We start from the raw sequence: 15,452 nt of genomic DNA, 5'->3' as shown, positions 1-15,452 counted from the left end.
GCACTTTTGCTTGCAGGACTTATGGTGCTTACTAAAGGGAATCAGCTAGAATGTCTTAGCTGTCAGAAACTGCCTTTTGTGCCGCGCACTGCAGAATCTTGGCCAGAGACACAAGTCGTCTGGCGACGTAGGTACAACTTGAAACACTTTCTTTTACAGTATTCTCAGCTCTCTAATGCAAGAGGTGACATTCAATTTCCTTTCAGAGCATACGTGAAATAATATGAGAATAATGGTTGCCAAATCGAGTATTATGATACTAAAAATCCTGCTTTTTGAAATTTGTATCTCCATTAATCTTGCTTTTATTTTTCCCATTCAATTTTTTTTAATGTTCCTATTGACCTTTTTTTGTAGGATCTGCTCCAGTTGCAATGGCGAGAAAGGTCTTAACTACCCTGGAGATTGTGCTGATCGTGCTTTTTGTGCTGATGACATGCGTGACTATCGGCCTCGTGACAGTCATTTTTGTCAACCTGAATGAACCGAATAAAGACAAGATAGGCAAGTTCTTGCATTTGATTATGTTCAACTGAATGTGCAAAGTATAATGATTATATAAGGGATAAAGTACCTCCTGCTGTACATTATAAGGATATTGCAAGTCTCCGAGGAGTTTCATAGCCATATAGAGAAACACGTTAATAGGCTGAGTTCCTTTATGAGTTTATGGAAGGCCAAGGTGACTTGCAACATCCTAATTATGTAGGCCATTGGGTATTTTAATCACATATAATACATGGTCACACCATTACCTTTCACACAAACCTTTTAAAACCTTGGTACGTAGCTCTTTCATATGAGCGAGTATGCTTACAAACAGAATTCAAATTAAACCTCTAGTGCAAAATTAAACACATCAACAACCTGTTAATTATTTGTTGCCAACAAATAGTAGAAACAGTTCAATGGAGGTCAATTTTTTATTTAAAAAAATCTGCACTAACTCAGAATGAGTAGAAACATGCAGAAAGATTCTATATTTTCCCTCTCTAAGAAGTGCAAAAAAAAAAAACATATTTTCTCTTCTTGTTATCTAAAAAAATAGAGCAGAAGAAAGAAAAGCAACCTTTCCATTTTTGTTGCTAAACAGCTGCTTCAATTATGCTCTGTGGCCTGACCTGCCTTTCACCTCGGCTGCTGGCTCTGGCAGCAGGCTTTGTGACATCAGAACCAGGGGCATAACACAGGCCCCCGCAGCCCCCGTGGGTGCGGGGGCCCCCCGAGCTACAGGGGGCCCCCTCAGCACAAAACTCGAGACCAAGAAGTCCGGAATAAATCTGAAGTGGGGGACCCTTCGTGTACATGGCAGGGGGGCCCCCTCAACTTTCGTTACGCCACTAATCAGAAGCATTTTGTCCATCAATTGTTCCTTTTGCTTTTGTCGCCCTAAGTGGGAAGGGTATGCCCAGATGTGGGTCCCATGCTTACTACACCACTGGATTCAAGGTAACCTGGTTGCTGAGGGGTGATGCCCCCAAAACGGTCCAAGGATGCTTGTTTCCTGTGCAGGGAGCAGGGAGGACTTGGCTTAGCAGTTCGGGCTGCACTGTTCCCATAAGGAACAGAGTCAAGACTGATTTGCATATGGCTGGGTCCAAACTGGCATGGTGAGCAAAAGAACGATGGATTACACCCAGATCTTTGTGACTGGGGGGGAATGTTTGCATATGTTCCTTTTGCTGTTGGCTTTAATAGCACACAATCATATATGGTATGCATCCAGATGCCACCTGTCTTCTGCACTAGTGTATCCAGAAAGGACATGTATGATAAGGTAGCTTTGAATGGGTGCTCTGGATGTGGGCCAAAACAATGTGAAGGTGGGCATGGTGTGGGGAGGGTCATGACCTCCAGCAGCCCCCAAAATGTAAGAATATATTTTATAAGTCTCTGTGTTAAATATGGCATAATGAAGTCATATGATGCATGGCTTCCTAGCTAACCTGTAAAATGACCTGCTACTACACTAGCTACAAAAAATATACTGGGTGTGCATGGAAGAGACTCAGGGCCACCATAACTTAATTCATTAAAAAAACACTCAAAACCCTGTGGATATAATGACAAAGACAGTAGATGCCTATTCTTTCAGATCATGAGCAATATTGTAACTTGAGTGGTTGCTCCTGCTCGTGCACTAGAGATATTGTCTTAGGTAGTACTATTTAAGCAGTAAATGCCACCATGTGGGTACAAGACTGTGGTGCTTGGTCTTCAGCAAATAAGCACACCATGTCTCATTGTTGGTGCCTTGTTGTTGATGGTCAGGACTGAGACCGGATGGCTGTCCCTCATCCTTCAGCTGTCTCCGAGTACTGCTCCTCTTGTTTAGTGGTGCTCTGGTGTGGCATCTCAAGACTGCACAGCTGGCCACAGGGGGCTCTGTATCTATATAGGCATCTGCATGTGGTAGTTCATTATTGTCCCAATGACAGAATAATGTGCTATTGAATGAATGAATATATGGCTCTTGTAACGCGCTCTGTCACTCCCATCAGAGCATCCTGGTTCTAGAGTTGCAGCTGCAAAAACTCAAGAAAGGAGAAAGAGGCTAGGAGAGCCGCCATCAAACAGGGGAGTAGCAGAGTGCATCCAGGGCCTAGTAGAGTCAGGTCTTCAGTATCTTTTTGCAGAGGGCTTCCGGTTCCGTGAAACACAGGTAGCTAGGCAATAGATTCCACGCATTGGATCCTAATAATGAAAAGGATTTACCACCTCTGGTTTGTAATCTGAAAGGAGGGGGCTTGAGGAGATTAGCATGGGAGGATCTAAGGGAATTTAGGGGACTATGATGTGTGAATCTAGTGGTGATGTATTTGGGTCCGGTAGCTTTAAAGCTATTGCAAAAGGTTTGGGTACAGTCAAGAGCGTGTGGGCCTGAGACCACCAGTTATGAATAGAACCTAAAATAAGCAGTATTGCTGTCCTGCTCTCAGCATAGCAGCTGTTAGAAATTGGGTTACTTGTTGACAGGGGTGTGAGCCCTGGTTGAACATCAACTGCAATTCTAGTCAGGGTAAGGCATAAGTAAACACCAATTTAGCCTGTGCTCAACCGCCTGGTAGCTTGGCACAGAGCAGCCAAGCTTGACTTAGAGGCAATGTGTAAAGTATTTGTCCAACACTTGAAACAGTAAAAGAGTAAAAACACCATTCAAAAAATCCCATACCATGCTTGCAAAATATATCTACATTTAATAAATAAAACAAGACCAAAATGACAAGAATGCAATCAGTAGAACTGGAATTACGAATTTTTAAAGAATTAAATGAAAAATAGCACCTAAAAGCACTAAGCGCAAACAGCAGCTATCTGGTCTCGATGGACTGGGTCAAAGTCAAAGGTTCTGACCGACAGTGGTGTAGTGCAGGTCGGATACAGTCCCAGATCAGTCCCACTGAAGTTTTATCTTTTCACGTTTTGTGGCAAGAGTCCTATTCGCATTGGAGAGGGTCGTGGGGAGCTAGGAGAGTGCCGCGGGCAGTGAACTGCTTGGAACGAAGTGCAGGCCAGGCACTGTGGATGGAAGGGCTGGTGCTTCGCATTGGCGGGTCTCCATGGGAGATCGATGCTTGCTGTACAAATATATGGGCTAGCAGTGGCTTGCGCTGAATTTCAGTGCGAACTGTACTGTCTCGGTGTGAATTGCCCCATTTTTGGTTACAAATAGCCCAAAAGCTTGATTTTAAGAGCCCGTGAGCCACACACCAAGAGTCTAGGACCTGAGGGCGCTACTCAGGGGTCAGAAACACGCTGCAGCTGGGTTCAGGAGCGGGTTTGGGGAGCCTTTTATGTCCCTGAGGCTCAGATCAGGAGGCCAGCAGACTAGCCCTTGGAGCCACTCTGGGGCCCTGGGTTCAAGATGAATTGCAGGTCCAGTTCTTCTTCACCAGGCAAGAGGGCAGAAGGTCTGCACAGAAGGGCAGCAGTTCAGTGGTCTGGCAGACCTTGTAGCAGCACAGCAGTCCTTCTTCCTGGCAGTGTGTCCACAGGTCCAGAAGTGTACTGAAGAGTTGGTGTCTGAGGTCTTTCTTTCATACCCTGGTGCCCGGGTTCTGGATGGTGGGAGAAGCTTATAGAGAGTGGCTTTGAAGTGCATGGATTATCCTGCCTCCCCTGCCCTGGCTCCAATCTGGATGAAGTTACAATGCAGGGTTGGTAGGACTTTTTGTGAAGGCAGAGCACAGGCTATTCAGGTGTAAGTGGGGCTGTGATCAGCTCTGCCCCATTCTGCTAGCAGATGGCCCTCCCAGGCACCCCTACTCTCTCTATTATGTGGCTGTCTGGGAGGAATTCACAAAGTCCAACTGTCAGTTACACCCAGCCATGTGACCCAGGCCAAAAGGTCTAAGTGCAGAAAAATGGCAACCTTCTAAAAGTGCTATTTTTAAATCTGTGATCAAAAATGTGACTTCACCACCAAATAGGACTTTCCATTCCAATTCCAAAGACACCAAACATGAACTGGTTATCTCTTCCCATTTGAAAATTACATTTATAAAATCCAATAAGATAACTCCAATGATATTCTATGGGAGAGATAGGCCTAGCAGTAGTGAAAAATGAATTTAAGAGTTTTTCACTACCGAAACTTGAAAGTACATGTCCTTATTTTTAAATACATTGCTCTCTTCCCTCTAGGCTGTCCAGGGCCTACCCTAGGGCTGACTTATATGTATTAAAAAGGAAGGTTTGGTTCTGGCAACAGGTTGACCTTACCTAGCCAGGTCGAAATGGCAGGTTAAAACTGCATTCAGGCTGCAATGGCAGGACTGGGACACGTTTTACAGACCCACTTAAGTAGGTGGCACAATAGGTGGTGCAGGCCCACTGGTCGCATTTACATGCCCTGGGTAGGTGTTATGTCACTCTACAACGTACTTATAAGTAAATTAAATATGTCTATTAGGTATAAGCCAATTTATTCATGTTTTTGGGGTGGGAGCATAAGCACTTTAGCCCTGGTTAGACGGGGTAAAGAGTCCTAAGGCCAACAATAGGTTGAGCAAAGTGGAGGAGGAGAGGCAAAACGTTTGGGGGGAAGACCACCCCATGGCTGACAGGTCTAACAGCAATCAACTTGTCACAACTGATGTTTCGACTCGATGCTGCTGCTGTCCCAGTTCATTGGGGCAACAATAAACTAACACATTTTGGTGTGATTGTCTTTGATTTCAACATATGTTACCTTCATTTGGGACACCTCTCTGATGTTTCCAAGTAAGGCATCATTTTTGGAGGCCCTATATGGACAAGCAGGTTGAGAATTCTGTTGATAAGAGTGAGGAGTGCTTGCTGTCCAACAAACACTGAAAGACAAAATAAGCCCCTTTGGTGCCTACTCCTTTTCCTGAATGTCCTTGGAGCAAATTAGCATTAGACTTTTTCCGGACCCATTTCTCAGTTGTTGGATGGGTCTAAGTATATGGTAGTGCTGTTTGACTATTTTACTAAATGGGTCTTTTATGAATTTATACACGAGGGCAGCACTCAAGTGGCTATTGAGTTTTTTAAGCAAAATGTTTGCTTTGAAGGGCAACTGCCTGGACTTGGTATTGACTAATGGTGTACGATTGGTTCCTGAAAAAATTGAGTCCTTTCCTAAAATTAAGGTAGCAAACATTATACTGTAGCACTTTACAGTTCCAGCGTTAATGGAGCTGTTGAGAGGATTAATAGGCTGTTCGAAGAGGGAATACAAACAGCTGTTAACTGTAGTTTCAATGTAGAGGAATTTTCTAGAAATAAGATATGGGCATATCACAACACGCCCCACACCCTTACTGGGGAATCCTCTTTTTTGTTGCTAAGGGATAGGAATCCCCGCTTAAGTTTATTGCCCACTGGGTTGGATGGAAAAGCACGCTCAAGAAATGTACAAGAGCAGATAGCTTGTGATGGACTCAGATTGAAAGTAGAAAATGCACACCTGATCCGACCCATTCAAATGAAAGTCTCAGAAAACTAAATGCGCAGTTGATTAAATGCTAGGAGTTAAATTTGAATATTCGAAAGTAAATTAAAGAGCATAGTAATTGGTGTTGCTATTCAGTCATGGGCCAGACTGGCATAGAGTGCCATGGTAAACCCTGCTCTGTCCTTCGCAAAATGAAATGTGGACTCACATTCATTGTGATTCTGAGAATATTGATTGTGAACAGATGATGAGGACTACCTTTGTTATTAGGAAGAATCCAACAGTCAAATAGGCACAGAAGAGATCAGCTAGAAGAAACCCGTAGTCTGGCACCTATATTTCTTACTTCCTGTATTATTATTAGAGGAATAAGAAATACAGTTTGTAGTCACATCCCTTGAAAATGTCCCATTGGGGATGAAACATATGTTGTTAATGATCATGCACTTGGTTGAAAGCATGCAACACAATAAAGATAACAAAAATATATTGCATGAACTTGGACGTATGAACTGACTTTTCTGGTTATTTGTTCTAAATAAAGTATTAATTCAACACATTGTTGGAGTGCTCCAGTATATTATTTTATGACCTGTTTTAGAGGTTTTTCCTGCAGCAGGAATTCTTAATCTTTTGACTTCTGTGGACCGCCACTTAATCATTACTGGAACTCGGGGATCCCCTGAATCATTGTTGAAATCTAGTCACCCCCATTGAGTCATTATTGGAAGGCAGAGACCTCAGCTAAGCATATTCAATTTTTTTCAATGTTTTGAACTGCAAAACAATATACAAAAAATACAGAAACAAGCATTCATTAAACAAATATCAAATAATGAAATAAGTTATTTAATTCATAAAAGCATATAAAAAAATCAATATGATAATTTTAATGGGAAGGTTGGAGTTTTCTATATTTAATTGAGACCATTCATCATCCATACTATATCCTACTTAATGTATTGTGGGAGCATTTGCACAACTTCCACAAATCAATTTGAGAATACTATTTTTTTGCCTCCAATTTCAAATTCCTTCACATTTATAGAAACTTTAAAAAATAATTACATTGTGCTTCTTTATTTGTATACACTTTATAAATATTTTAATATTATTTAATTTTCTAAACGCTCTCAGGGGTCCCTGGACCACAGGTCCAGAACCACTGACCTACAGTAAATATTTTGTATGTGAGCAAATTCTTGGGCAGCTGCTGTCACCATCGTGCCTCTCCAATGTGTGTAATAATGTTTGTGCTGCTTCTGCCCTTGATGAAGTTGATGACATTTTCTGTGTGTGTGCATGTAAATGAATATTGTGCTGCTGCTGCCACACTGTACCTAGTTGTGTGTACTAATGAAGCTTGAGAGACACCTTAAAAATATAGGAAGGGTTCAATTTTCTACTTTTCCAGTTATTGCTCATTTTAACCTACTTTTGTCGTCACTTGCCCCTCTGATTTTGCTTGAACCATGCTCCATGTAACAGTTAATGGATCTGTTGTACTGTTTTCTAGTATCTCGAAGTGACTTTGATTGATAAATGTACTTTCACACAGACACACGCACCCAAACGCACACACACATCCAGTAAGACAATATGCTTAAGCTCCCACTCAGCTGCCATGAACCTACTCACTCACTGATGACCGACTCACCACTTTCACTTCACTCAATACAACAAAATCTGACTTCAAATCTCACTCACTTATTCACTCACTCACTTACAATCCATTCAGTTTCAATCACACCATGACCTCACTCAAACTCATTAAGCCAAATTACATAGCCTCCTATCTCACTTTTATCTACATACCAAATCACACACTCACTCACAGACAGCCTGCTCATTCACGAACCCATTCAGTCTCATGCACACAATGTACCCATTCCAATTTATTAAGCCAACAGGCATAGCCACCCACCTCACGTCAATGTACCTACCGAACTATTCACTCACCCACTCACCTGATCCACTGGCAACCCATTCATCCACCCACGCAATCAGTCTTATGCGCATAATACCACTCACTCAAACTCATTGAGACAACCCACATAGCCACCCACCTCACTTTCAGCCACTCATTCTCACTCACTCAATCACTATCACCCACCCCACCCATCAGAGCAGATTAATTCACATTTTGAATTTGCCTGTGTGGGAGGAAAACTGTACCCCAAAATTTGGACAACATAAAATTGTACTTCATCATGTTCTCCCACAGGTTGAATTGCATGTTAGTGCACCCTTAATTATCAATTAGCAGAGTAATACAGTTCAAATAAGTAATAGGCCTAATCAATAATTGAGTTCTAGATCGATAAAAAGTTTAAGGGTTTTATTAAAAAATGTATGCCATAGAGGCCATCACATGCAGAGGTATACAGAGTATGCAAAATCTGAATATTCTTCTAACTCCCAAATGAGCAGCAAAATCAAAAAGAAATCGGATTGCATTCCTAGTAGAACAGGAAAGTCTTCTAGCTCATCTCCAAAATCCAGAAGTTCTTATACGCAATTCTTGTATAACAAATAAATAAGACTGTAAATTCATAATAGGGCCCATTAGGATGAGGGGCGGTTCGCCCTCGCCGGGCTGGCGGTAGCCACCGCTGGCCCGGCGGGGGCGAACTGCTCGCCATCCACACCAGAAAGACCCCCTACCATATTAGGATGGCTGGGGTGGTCCGCGGCGGACGGAAAGACCATCCGACGCTTTTCTGGCAGTCGACTTGTCGACCGGGCGGACAACATGTTTAATATGGTGGCGGTGTCTGCAAGATACTGCCATCCATATTAGGATGTTGGAGGAGATCAGCCATTCCATGGCGGCGTTGCCGCCATGGAAAGGCATGCGGTCTTTGCTTCCCAGGGTGTTGGGGGGTGGGGGGTGCACATGGAGGTACCTATGGTACCCCCCTGCATTTGCATGCACAAGGTGGCAGGCACCGTGCGGTGCCTGCCACGTTGTGCATGCAAATGCACAACATGCACTTCTGACATTGCGGCGGGTGCTGCTGACAGCACCGCCCGCCGCAATGTTAGGAATGCGGGATGCACCCGCCAGTGTGGTGGGGGCATCCTAATGCGTACGGCGGGACCACCGCACCTATGGCGGGCGGTCCCTTTAGCCGTTGCCGTGGCGGGCGGACACCCGCCTTCGTAATGGATCCCTATGTTCTGAGTGAAAAACCTAATATACACGTTCCTACCTTAACACATTAGAAACACCCCATTTCCAAAAACATATTTAGCACCCTCTGTGTTAACACCATCCTGTGATTTCCTAGCTAATATAAAACATTTAAACAAAGGAACTTTCAGCGAATGAATGGACTAGTATTCACAGCAGAAAGCAGCAGAAGAGACCTTGATAATGTTTCAAATCAAGGGCAGCAGGAGAAAGTTCATTGAAAGCAATGCCATCACAACAATGGATTTAAACCAATTCCTCTCAGCCTGACTGTGCTCTGTGGAGCCTGTGGGAAGTAGTTACACATTGGGGTGAGGGGAACCAGAGTGAGTGTGCGAGATAGCATCCACCTGGTCCAAGATGGCGTTTAACAGAAAACCTGGCATATTTATAACATTATTAAACACACTTCTATTCATCATATAAGATTTGTTTAAACTCCAATCATATGGTTTAAGCCTATATATGTAGAATTGAATGTGAAAAGTCATATTAATTGTCATTAATAATGCACAAAATAGAAACCCCGAAAAACAATCAAAATCTCCTAGGTAACTTGTTAAAACGTGGAGTCACAGCTTGCTTCAAAACTCCTTTAAATGGAGATAGTAAGGCACCACCAACAATGCAGCCCGCCAGTCATCTCCCTGTCTCCAACTGACGTTCAGTAGAACCTTACCTCCATGGAGATTGTGAACATTCCTGGCATGAGCTGCACACGTGCACTTATGGGGACTGTGCAACAAGTAACCACAACACAAATACGCATCCTCCATCAGCTTTTAGGAGGCGTCAGCTGGCCTGGGCAACCTCTTGATTTGCATGTAGACTGTGGGTGTTTGTTTGTTTTCTATGATATTTAAGTAAACATACTTTTCTTTCTGCTTGTTTGCTCCAGTTACAGATGTTCCGGCAACACACCCGAAGCCCACCACAACAGCATCAACAATTACCACAACATCATCAACAACTACCACAACATCATCAACATCATCAACAACTACCACAACAGGATCAACAATTACCACAACATCATCAACAATTACCACAATATCATCAACAAGTTCCAATGCCACGCACTTCCTGATTGGTGTAGGCCGAGCTGACTGCACGGGCCCCCTGGCAGACATCCCCTTGGTACGCCTGAAACAACCCTGGTTTATTGGCTCTGTTTACTTTCTGCTTCTGTCAATGCAAACCTTTTACGTGTTACGAGCTTTCCCTTAATCTCACAACCATGCGCCTGATTACAGGAGATGCCGGCGGGCTCTGTCATAAACAGATGCGCGCCAACTGAAAGTGCTACATAATTCATCGGAGGCAAGTGAAGCACTCTCTTTCTCTGGAGGGCATGTGTCCGCACATATCATTTTTATATCCTATAATACCTTATTTACCATTCACCCTCCGTCTACAAAATGCTATAAACATCGTTACGTTTTAGAAAACATCGAACAAAGCTTGGCAGACGTGCTGCGCCACTAAATGAGTAGAGCTCGCGGGCACTAATGGGTTTATAAGAACCGTCGAGCCTGTTGCTTTTATGGAGCCGTCACCGGGTCATTAGCGGCGCGGCAAGCGGCCAGAAACGCAATCTCCTGGGCGAGGAGCTGGACAGTTATTTATTTTTACCTATGTGAGGCCACCTCAAACTCAATGACTGCGACTGACCCAAACACTCATAAATGCCATCCGTTCGTCACAGACTCTGGGTCTGGGATATCCCCTTCTCGGTGTTTACATTGTAAACAAGCATTGGCATAGCCAATAGGTCTCGCCTTTGGGACCTTATAAGTGTTTAGCCATGCAACAGTTGCATAACTAAATGCTTATAAGGTCCCAAAAGCGAGACCTATTGGCTATGCAAAGCGGCACTGCGGCCGCGAAAGTGAAAGTGATCGCGATCACGATCAAACATCAAAACGGCTGTGCGGCCGCGAAACCGAAAGTAAAAGCGGTAAAGCGCGCGCCCGCGCACTGTGGCTCTAGGCTGGCCTGGTAGCACTTTTTGGAGCCCTCTCAATAAGTCTCACCAGACCAGCGCATGCGCTGGGTCAGGCGAGACCTAAAAACACATAAGTGCCAGGGCTCTCGTCAGAAGCGCATTAAAGTTTGCACCAGACATTGCCCCTGTCTGCGCTGCCATTTGTAGTAATGGCACAACTACTAAAAATCACACTCCTACAAGTGTGACAATTCGGACTATTCCAGGCCCCTAATGCTATAAGAATGGCTTGGGCAGCTAGTAATAGTCATTTACAGTCTACATTGAATGAATAATTAACTGCTGTTGTGATCTTCTCTAAATCAGCCAGCCTCTGCCACCTTGCAACAGACTGTCACACCCACCGGTGTTGACAATTAAATGCCGGTGCCAAGCACCATAAACCACCGGCTCAAATTAAGCACTTCCCTTCTCCATCTGATAAGGGGGGCTAACGCTGATGCGGTGGGTTCCGAATGTATTCATACATTCATTGATTCTATATGGATAGCAAACACAGAGCCAAGATGAATAATCAAGTTTTTTCATGAAATGGCCCCATAGGCTGGAATACCGTCTACAAGAGAAGCCCTTCGCTTTGAAAAGAAGAAACTGTTTGCAATTATGAAAACTAAGATGCGTGCAACCCAGTTCGAGGCAGCCAGCCTCACAATACAAGTAACCGTTCTGGCGATAGGCACGGTTTATTGTAAAAGAATGGCTTTCATTCTGCTTAAAGTATCAATTCGTATAAAAGAGATGTTCAGTGAAGGCCATAAAGGCGACTACCTGACTGTGTCTATTTGGGGGAACAAAACTTGCATACAGCAAGTGACCCTGAAGCCAACCGTTACCAGATATGGGATGCCTGGCAACATGTTCACCAGTATACTGGATGCACTACGTGTGCTATGGATTCAACTCTTCAACATTCTTTAAACAGCAAAGAAAACAAGTCATACCATTGATTTGTACAGAAAATATGTTATAACTGAAGCTTTTTAGAATCAATATTCTATCAGAGTACAAAAAGTAAATACAAGTGAATGAAGAAAGTGTAGTTCCAACGATGGCATGAAAAGAACTAAAATACACTGATAAATCTGAATAACTTCTCTAGTACATATTATAGCTAGATTTCCCAGCCCAATGCATTTCGGTATTGTATTCATCCCTTCTTCAGGGGCCACTGTAAAGAAAAAGGAATTAAGTTTAATGTACTCGATAGAGGCCTACTGACCTCAGTCCTATGCCACAACTATAGTGTATATTATTCCAATGCGCAGAGCCTATAAGGGAGATAGGAACTACACTACAGCAGGGACATCTTAAGGAGTTTGGGGGCCCTGGGCCAAACACATTCTGGGGGCCCCTGTTAAGCACAGCTTTGAATTTATGATCGAGTTTCAGCTCTTTCTTGCCCTCTTTGTCCAGGTCACTGTTAGTGCACAGGCACACTTGTCCAAATTCTTAATATATTTACATCTAATATTCAGGGATAGTAAGGTTTGCTTTCAATATTGAAACAGAGCCTCAGCTCACTAATACTAATATAAATAATCTCCGTGACACACATTTCTCATATGTGAGGTCCTGTTTTGTTCAAAAAGTCTCTTTTTATGGATGTTGCATGAAGCATAAACACAACTCCCTCCAAAATGTCTGTAATAGACACTCACACATCACCCACATTAAAAATAAATGACAGGAACACTGTATTTAAAAACATCTATTTAAGAATGATTCAAGGAAATCAGGGCAAGACTCTGCAGAACAGACCTAGCTCTATCAGGGTGCCCTCTCAAAGCCTGGGGCCCTGGGCCAGAGCCCACTTTGCCCATGCCTTAAAACGTCTCTGCACTACAGTCTGAGAGCCAAAATAACACAGGCCTGGCCCGGGCTAGAGGGAATCACAAACTCTATTATCTCACATTTCTGGCACCTGGAAATCTACTTTAGATAAGAATGGTTTGGTTTTCGGACAGGCGTGCTCCATGCATGTGAACTCAGATGAGTGGTTTCGAACAATGGTGGGAATTCTGCACCCCAGCCACAATTGCAAAGTGGAATAACCCTTGCATGCCATTGGGAAGCTTCGGGCGGAGTAAACCCTCCTCCTAAATACAAATGCCGCTCACTTCATTTCTCTTTGATGATAAGAATTATAATATGTATTTTTGCTCTACGTTAAAATGACCTTTAAAGCAATTGATGCTATCCAATTCTGACGTATTTTATCAGCCTCTGAATGTTGATGGGCTGGGTGAATCATGTGCAACTGAAGCTATAATTATAGGTCAAACATAAAACCACTGCAGCAGGCACACAAACACACTGATCTACTCATCTTATTGCGTCATCATTTTTTTGCTGCATCTGCAAATTCGAGTGAATGTTCGGCCCCCAGTAAAACAATAAGGGATGCACATTTGCAGGTCAAACCCATGTAAATGGGCAGATATTTAAATAGCACATTACAAATGCACTCCGGCTGTTTGTCAGTGCCTCCAGCTTTTTTGCAGGTATGATATCAGATGCACAAGGATATGGTATTGTATTGCATTGGAATGTCATTGCATAGTTCTTACTACCCCTGACGAGGCTTTGAAGTGCCTTAAACTGGGCAGCAATATGCTCGAAACCCAAGGTGATTGGTTAATCCTGCGGGTTTTAGATATTGGGATAACTTATGTGCTCTCAATAAAACGTTCCATGCATTTACTCCAGTTTCTTTGTATGGATTAAATTAATAGCGGTTAAATGTGGTCATTAGTGGGGAGGCATGCGAGTTGATGCAGACGGACAGTGGGATTAACAAATGAGATTAAGGATAGTAGGTGTTGTTAGGTTGCAGGTATGGCTTTCTGAGAAGAAGAGATTGTAATTTTTTAATTTTGGAATTAAATTAGGGCAATTTGCAGAAATACAATAATAAAGATTGGCAAGCAAGGATATGACTTAAAGTAGGCTGCAATGGAAGGAAAGTAAGGAGAGAGTCATTAGAAAAGTTTTTTGAGGTAGGATGCAACATGAGGATGCAAAACCATAGAAAGAACGGTCCCTATTTACATATGAGTCTTGCTCAAATCCAAATAAAACCGTTGGAGATGTATTCTTCGCATGTACTGCGTATGCAAGACCAAGAAGGAACTGGTTGGCTTCTGTATGTAGACAGTTGGGGACCCACTGTCACTAAGAAGCCCTACGTATCTTAAAATCAGATGCAAGACCACTATTTGTGTGTGCAGTCGCTAAATTTCTTGGCCAATTTTGGGCTATTAGGTGGAGGCTACTGACTACCCCTTCAAGTGCAATGATCCAACTGTAGGAAAATATTATGACCTGAGGGTGTTTCATCTCCCAAGATTGCGTCTACAAAATCTGGTTTTAAGTACTTTTAATGTGTTTTATTATTCTTACTCTTAATGTATAAGGTGCAAAGGGCTCCCAATGAACAAAATAGAGTTGTTGGACCTTACAGAATAACAACTGTGACAATAGTTATTTACACAATTGCACTAGCACTTTAGTTTTTATCTTAGCCATTTTTAATAGTGATCATAAATAGTGAGTTATGTTCCTTGTTGATCTCTTTCGTGTTTATAAGACTGTATTTTAGGAAAATTGACTCCTTAGAATCTGGTGTACGGAATTTTTTTTTTACAAATTCTATTTCGAGCACTACTGATAAGGAACTATATGTTTGTATCCATTATGGTATTATAAACCGAAATAAAGATTTTATAAATCAATGTTTACAGATCCTTAATAATGTTTTATACCAAGAAAGCATGCAATTTCATGGCATGATGTAAAAAGGTGGGACTAACATTTTACTTGCAGAGTGAACCAATTAGACTGTTAAACTTCCAAACCACCTACTCTTAACTGATTTTCATTGGACAGAAACATGAGAAATGCAACTTAATAGCATGGATTGTTCTGCATATTCTTAATAACAGAACATAGCAACCAGGTAAAGAACATTAATTTTCAAACTGTTTCAAATCTCGTTGGCTAAGGAAGCTAGAAAAAATATACTTTGGAACATTCATAGACAGACCATGGCTGCAGCTGGAGTTGGATGTTTTTCTGAAAAGCAAATGAAAAGAAAGAGTTGTGGACAACATTTAAGCATGCACCTTCGGTACTATGGCCTAGTGCAGCATGGTTAGGCTCAATGAACCAAATCTATATTAAGCATTATTAATCTAAGGAAAATGTATTTTCCACATGCCTCTCTGGTCAATAATGCCTGGCACCAAGAAGCTTCCCTCAAAGGATCAAATACAACAGTCTCCCAATCTCTGATTCCCCCACTGTGCAGTGCCCTAGCTGCCATTCAGTAATGAAAT

At 42.6% G+C, this 15,452-nt stretch overlaps 1 protein-coding gene across 2 annotated transcripts in view; it reads left to right on the top strand.

Annotated features, from left to right (window-relative positions):
• Positions 1-15,452, top strand: part of ASAH2 (N-acylsphingosine amidohydrolase 2) — a 323,355-nt gene that overhangs the window by 57,548 nt on the left and 250,355 nt on the right. For both annotated transcript variants that reach the window (XM_085605439.1, XM_085605430.1), the window contains exons 2-3: positions 358-504; positions 10,012-10,250. In XM_085605439.1, coding sequence (XP_085461565.1) covers positions 375-504; positions 10,012-10,250 — 369 coding nt within the window. In that variant the 5' untranslated portion in view covers positions 358-374. The remainder of the gene's footprint in view (positions 1-357; positions 505-10,011; positions 10,251-15,452) is intronic.

This window comes from Triturus cristatus, chromosome 1_2 (genome assembly GCF_964204655.1).
Source record: "Triturus cristatus chromosome 1_2, aTriCri1.1, whole genome shotgun sequence".
Taxonomy (NCBI): Eukaryota; Metazoa; Chordata; class Amphibia; order Caudata; family Salamandridae; genus Triturus; species Triturus cristatus.
The sequence above is the reverse complement of the archived record's forward strand: the minus strand, read 5'-3'. Positions and strand labels throughout refer to the sequence as shown.